The 7,374-nt window shown below is 46.9% G+C and overlaps 1 protein-coding gene across 1 annotated transcript in view; it reads right to left on the reverse strand.

The window, feature by feature from the left end:
• Nucleotides 1-7,127, reverse strand: part of ATP5F1D (ATP synthase F1 subunit delta) — a 32,162-nt gene extending 25,035 nt beyond the window's left edge. Inside the window, exon 1 of the mRNA XM_073597080.1 lies at nt 6,910-7,127. Within this exon, the coding sequence (XP_073453181.1) occupies nt 6,910-7,032 (123 nt within the window). The 5' untranslated portion in view covers nt 7,033-7,127. The remainder of the gene's footprint in view (nt 1-6,909) is intronic.
• Between the last annotated feature and the right edge of the window lie 247 nt (nt 7,128-7,374).

The following is a 7,374-nucleotide window of genomic DNA, read 5'->3' on the forward strand; positions in this document are numbered from 1 at the left end:
CCATTCAGACACAAAGCCCCGACCCAGCCCCACCCCCCTCTCCCCTGATTGGCTGACTGACTTTGACAGCCGCAGGAGCCAACAGCCCTGTTGCTGTGTCTCAGCCAATCAGGAGGAGTGTCCTGGATGGCTTAGACATTTGTGGACATCGCTGGAGAGAGATTGGGCTCCGGTAAGTAATTAGGAGGGCTGCTACACACAAAAGGTTTCTACCTTTACAACTTCTAACTGCTTGCCGCCCACCCACTGTCAAATGACGGTGGGGCGGGACGTCATATGAGGGCGTCCCAGAACAGCTGCTCTCGCGCACCCATGGGGGCGAGCAGTGCGGCGATCGTGGCCACGCCGTGTTAGGACACAGCGTGACCCCGAACTCTGTAAAAAGCCACGGCACTTTAACCATGCGATCGGCTGTGTCCAATCACAGCCGGTTAAATGTAATCAAGGAAATGCCGCTAATCGGCGCTCCTCGCCTCACACTGACAGAGTGTGTGGCGAGGAGAGCCGATAAGCGGCATCTCCACACAGGGGGACATCTAGGAATGTAATCAGGGCACTGATCATCAGTGCCCTGATTACAATATTGCAAAATAGTGTCACAAATCAGTGCCCACCAGTAGGGTTGTCCCGATACTAGTATCGGTATCGGCACCGATACCAAGCATTTGCCCAAGTACTTGTACTCGGGCAAATGCTCCCGATACCTGGACAGTCAGCAGTGATCGGTGAGTGGGAGAGTTACAAGCTCCCCCCCCCCCCCCCCCTTCAGCTGCTTTAGTGAAATCTATACAGCGGTGATCGGTGCTTGTAACTCCCCCACACACGATCACCGCTGACTGTCACCGCATCCTCCTCCAGTCCCCCTCCATGCCCCCTCCGTTCTGTTGTCCCACTCCTTTCTTCCTCTGTGTCCCCCTGCGTTCTGCTGTCCCTCCTCCTTTCTTCCTCCGTGTCCCCCTCCATTCTTCCTCCGTGTTCCCCGCCATTCTGCTGCTGTCCCCCTCCGTTCTGCTGTCCCCCTCCTTTCTTCCTCCGTGTCCCCCGCCGTTCTGCTGCTGTCCCCCTCCGTCCTGCTGTCCCCCTCCTTTCTTCCTCCGTGTCCCCCCGCCATTCTGCTGCTGTCCCCCTCCAGTTTTCCTCCGTGTCCCCCTCCGTTCTGCTGTACCTCTCCATGTCCTCCTCCTTCCTTTACTGTATGGACAGAGTCAGCTGACTGTGTCCATTCACATAACTGAAACATTGTAATCTCCCGTGATTACGATGTCTCAGTTTATGAATTGAGAGGAGTCGCTGTCTTCTCTCCATTCATTTTCAGTGCAGCTGAGGCTGCAGAGAAAGGAAATGGGGAATCTCTATCCTCGGTCTCTTTCTCTGTCTCAAGGGGGAGATAGCAGGGGTCTATTAAGACCCCTGATATCTCACAAAGCCCTCCAACAGGGCTGATAAAAAAAAAAAAAAAAAAGTATTGCAATAAATAAAAAAAAAATAATTGTAAAAAATAATAAAAATTAAAATAAAAAACACACAGACACCATCCACCCCCTCCCTCCCTAAAAAAAGAAAAAAAGAAAGCATTGTAAAAAAAACAAAAAAAAAAAAAAATTGCAAAAAGAAAAAAAACAAAAACAAAAATCACTGTCACGTGACATTAAAAAAAAAGTATCGGTAAGTACTTGAAAAAAAGTGTTGGTACTTGTATTCGGTCTTAAAAAAGTGGTATCGGGACAAGCCTAGCCATCAGTAATGCCCACCAGTGGCAGCAATCAGTGCCCACCAGTGGCCATCAGTAGTGCGGCATATTAGTGCCTCGCCAAATTTTTAAAAGACAGCAACTTATTTGCATAAAATTTGGATAAAGTGTTGCATGACAGAAATTGTCAAAATATCACAGCACTAAAAATGCAGAATTGCCCTGGTAAGGAAGGGGGTGTATACAGGATAGTACTCAAGTGGTTAAAGAAAAAGAGCTTGGTTTTTGACGTTAGCTTAAAGTGATCATAAAGCTTTGAGTTTTTTTTTTTTTTTTTAAATAACAAACACGTCATACTAACCTCCACTGTGCAGTTCGTTTTGCACAGAGTGGTCCCGATAATTCTCTTCCGGGGTCCCTCAGCGGCGCTGGTAGCTCCTCCCCGCATCATATAACCCCCAGGAGAAGCGCTCTCCCAGGGGGTTACCTTGCAGGCGCGCTCCCGAGTCTAGCATTCGGCCCTGCCCCCCGGAGCTGCATCATTGAATTTGATTGACAGCAGCGGGAGCCAATGGCTGCGCTGCCATCAATCTATCCAATTAAGAGCCGAGAACCCCAGCAGAGGAAGAGCACGTCTCTGCCGTGGGAAATTCCAGGGCTCAGGTAAGTAAAACAAGGGGGGCTGGTCAGTGACAGAAGTTTTTTCACCCTAATACATAGGATGCATTAAGGTGAAAAAAACAAGAGGGTTTATCAACCCCTTTAAGATACTTCTGAGATCAATTAGAATTCATTGTAGATGCAGCTGTGCTGCATCTGACATGCTTCAAGTTGCTTCTGCGGGTGTATAAGGAGATAAGCAGTCCTGATAGGGAGAGAAAAATATCAGTACTGGAAAAGTCCTGATCAGTATGCATGTTCCAGCAAAGCGACTCAATGTATGGAAGCAAGAGCTGTTTAAAATTCCAGAAGAGGTCAGCAATGGCAGCCCCTATGTTTCTGTCATGACAAAGCTGCAGTATGGGCAAGGGCAGACTGGCAGATATGTAACTTTAATGCAGAAGAGAAAAGATGGTCTCTTCTGCACTAAAACTCCTGCCCATTTGCCCTTTTGTAGGCCTAAAGTTCCACTTTTAGGCTGGGTTCACACTGCTGCGGTGCGGGAACGCAGCGAATTTACTGCGGGTTCCCGCATCGCACCAACTCGCACGGCAGTTCACACTGCCATATGCGAACTGCTGGGGAGTGTCATACAATGTTAATGACACCCCCAGTTCAGCCCGCATATCGCAATGCGAACTGACAATTCGGACATTTTCGGATCGCATAGGTGTGAACACCCATGCGATCCGATTTTGGTCCGAACAAAAAAAAGGGTCCTGTGCGAGTTTGGACCGAATGCGGTGCGATATCAGCCATACTATCTGTATGGCTGATATCGCACAGCACAGACATCGCATGTGATGTGAACAGCAGTGCGCTGCGAATCACATGCGATGTCTGCCACCGCAGCAGTGTGAACCCAGCCTAAAGCAAAGCCAATCAAACCACCACCAATAAGGGGCAGAAATGGTGACATCCAGTACAAAGTTTTGTAGGTCACCTACATTTTTACATTGCTGAAACTAGTGAGAAAAGGCAGATCTGCAGCCAGTTGAGAACCAACTTTTAGGCAACAATCCTCGCTTCTGTATTTTTTCACTTAGGCTTCACGTACACGGGACGTTGTTTAACCTCTCCTGAACGATTTAACTTGACAGCTAGAAACTGGTGTCTAAAAACGTCCATTTAGCCGCGGTTGCGTCAAGAAGTGTTTGTGAAAAAAAAATATTTGTTGAAATGAAAAAACTTCTGTAAACGAAATGCTGCTAAACGTGAGTTAATGCGTTTAGCAGTGTTTACAAGCTGTTACAAGCAATTGGCGTTTCAAATGCCTCTGAACATCCGTCTGAACCCATTTTTTGTGTTCTAAAAAAAAAAAAAACGCTTCTAACCTCAACTGCCTAGAAAGGACTATAAAAGAACCTGTGTACATGTATAAGATAACAGAGGAGAGTTCAGGGGCAGCTGAAAAATGCCCAATTGCTCCTAAACCTCCATTTACCAGCAGCAGTGTACATGAAGCCTTAGATAACTCATGATCAAGTCTGAAAATTGTGTAAAATTATAACAGAAAAGTGGATACGTTCTAGGGGTCACATCAATAACTTTCCCTAACCAAACACCATTTGACCTTTGAAGACAATGGAAATCTTGGGCTTAGCGTGGTCATCCATGGATAGAAATTTGGCAGGTTCAGCAGGGACCTGCTGAATTTTGATTTACATATGTGCAGACTGGTTGTACAGCAGATGATTTCCAGATCGACAGCTGTACAACCAGCAGTCAGATTTTTCCTGAATGAGCAGTGCTGCCAGCACTGATCACTGTATTCTGACAGCGAGGAAGGCTCCTCACTGTCAGAATACAATAACTCAGGAGTGTGTGGATGTGGGAATCAAATCATTTTTTCTTTTTCCAAAGAAAAAAAAAAAGGATTAACGTATGGCCTGCTTTAGGCTAATGACACATGGGCGATTAATTTGCAGCAATTATGATTGATACAGTGATTTGTCGCTATTAAAAAAAAAAAAAAAAATCATAATTATTTTCTATGAGATCACTAAGGATGACACATAGGTGACTCTGCTTCCAGCGATCTTACCACTGACAATTTGTCAAATCCCCAGCAGCAGGTTTGAATGTTCCTTGTGTAGCTGACGCAGGGAGATATTGCTTCCATTACTATCTATCAAACAAGATTCAGCAGCTTTTGGTCCAGTGACAGATATCTTGCTGCAAATGCCTACAGGGAAAGCAATTCCACAGGGACACACTGATGACAATTAGTCGCTAGGAGTAAAATCACCCCTGTGTCATCTGCCCAACACTGGTGACACAAGGCCAATTTGCTTGTAGCGATTACCAAACCCCCACCTCCCCAATCACAACCCTTGTTAAGCCAGCCATAGATAGATCAAATCTTGGCTGGTTCAGCAGCGGCCAGTTGAAATCCATCTATGGGCAGGCTGGTTGTACTGAAGTCAGTCCATCGATCGACTTCAGTACAACCAGCCTGTCTGTTTTTTTTGCATGCTATAGCCGCCAGCAGTGACCACTGTATTCTGCTGGCAGGGAAGGCTCCCCACTGGCACACCACGATAGCGCTACAGGAGGGATTCCCCCATTAACACTGACTGTGTTGATGGGAAAATCGAGCAACTTTTGTTTCCTTCCACCCTATGGCTTGCTTTACAGTGATTTGGCACTAAGAACGCCATAATGATTTTCTATGGGATCGCTACCAGTGACATTATTTTAAATGTTTTGCTGCTCAGCGATCGAGATTCATCAGTGTTTCAGCTTGGTGGCAAAATCTCTAGTGACAATCACTTTTACAGTAGTCAAAACATTTTTCACCTTAAAGCGGTTGTATACCTTTTTTTTAAACTTTTACCTACAGGTAAGCCTATAATAAGGCTTACCTGTAGGTAAAAAAAATATCTCCTAAACCTGTACGGTGTAGGAGATATTCCCCTCGCAATGAGCCGCTGACTGCAGCGGCGCATGCACACAGGGGATTCTCGGCTGAAAGCCCGGCGGCCGCCGGACTTTGCCGGAAAAAAAGTCTCCCACGTGCATGCGCGGGAGTGACGACATCACGGCTCCGGCCACTCACAGCGCCGGAGCCGCGATACCCAGAAGGCACGCCGAGGGGAAATATCAGCTTCCTTGGCATGGACGGGTGCGATGCCGGCGCCTCGTTCTAAGGTAAGTATCTCATAATGAGCTAGTATGCGGTGCATACTAGCTGATTATGCCTTTTCCCTTACAGGTGTAGGGGGAAAAAAAAAAAAAAAAAGTCAGCGGGTTTACTACCGCTTTAAACACATTCCATGCATTAGGGTAAAAACCATCCCACTACTTGTTATGCCCCATTACCCCATCCTTGAACACTGATCTGAGTCCTCTCACTGATCCAGAGCCACCCTGGCTCCAGCCATGCTCTCCCCTCTTCCTGGTTTCACAGGAGACTGAGGGCAGTAGGAGCTATAGGTTCCTGCTGCTGTCAAACTCCTGCGAGGAGGGGGCGGACCTGAGCCAGGCTATGTGTGTCTATGGATGCACACAGCCCAGCTTGGGAGGACACCGGTACGACTGCCCCCTAAGCGCACACCTTGCCAAGGGGGAACCCAGAGGAAAAAGAAAGGGGGGGGGGGGAGTGAACCAAAGAAAAGGTTTGGAGCTATTCCACCCAAGATCATTATGTAGAGCAGGCAAGTATAACATCTTTTTCATTTTAAGATAAAAAAAATTAGTCTTTATTATTATTGCTTTAAAGCAGAACAAAACCCCCCTATTCTATACAGCCAAGGAAGCTGCCACCTTGGATTCTGTTTGATCTAGAACTGCCATGGTGCTGCACATGTGATCAGTTATGAGACCAGCCATTTGATGGCTTCAAAATTTAGTTGAGGGCACAAGCAAATGTGACAGTTAGCATCCCGGCATGCTGGGAATGTAACTGTTTTTTGAAGCCTTTAAATCAATGGGTTTAGTTCCACTTTAAGCCCTTGTTCACATTGGAGCGACTTGTCATGCGATTTGACAAGTGTTACATCCTATCGTCGGCAACGGTACTGTTCAAATCGGTGCAACATCGATTTGAAAAAGCAGTTCCTGCACTACTTTTAGCGATTTCAGGTGCCACTTGCATAGACATCTGTGCATGAAGCCGCACAGATGTCTTCAAAGTCACACTGACATGCAGCTTTGAAATTGTGCGATTTCAGATAAAGTCCCATGATCTCAAAGCTGCGCTCAATGTGAACGAGGGCTTAATGCTTGTCTATGAAACGTTGCTGCAATCGTTCTGTTACAAAACATGAAGGACGAGCGATCTGTAGCAGCACAACCCAGCGACTCTTAACCATTAAATTGTTAGCCACAAATCGCTATTAGTGACTTGAAGCAGTGCAGCCATTAAGGTCACCCGTGTGTCAATCAAGCTAAACTGATTCAGAAGACAGATGATAAGCATTTCCCCACTGCGAGCCTAGAATATGATGGTCTCTCCTTCCACACTTGAATGATCACTAGGATGAATACCAGGTCCCCATTGGTGTCTCTACAATGACCCACAACTCCACACAGACAACTCATACTCCATACGATACAACCTGGCTAGGGGAGGCGAATGTGAAGCTCATGGCCGACGTCCCACTAGGTGCGGCTTCAGCATAGCTTCGTACATGGCGGGGTACAGCAGAACGTACAAACCGGAGAGCCCGAGAGGACAGCATGGTGAACACAGGGAATTACTCTGACCGAAGCCAAGGGCACCGGATACCAAGACAGGCCGCCGCGCGGGAGCTCACGGGAGTTGTAGTGTAACCCTGAGCCTCACAGCACCGCCCACTGCCTGATGCAGACTACATGTCCCGGCATGCAATGGCTAACGCTGGTGAAGCGAAACTCAAGTTGCCTGTCAGGAGTGGACAGTCAATTGTGCGTACTGTAGCACATTAATGAAGGTTCATTAAAAGTCCCGCTTATAACAGCTTTTTTTTTTTTTTTTTGTAAGGTGCAAACACCAGAATTTTTGCTGTGTTTTTGAAGACTGGAAACTATTGAAAAGTTTCTTA

This window comes from Aquarana catesbeiana, linkage group LG01 (assembly GCF_042186555.1).
Source record: "Aquarana catesbeiana isolate 2022-GZ linkage group LG01, ASM4218655v1, whole genome shotgun sequence".
NCBI lineage: Eukaryota > Metazoa > Chordata > Amphibia > Anura > Ranidae > Aquarana > Aquarana catesbeiana.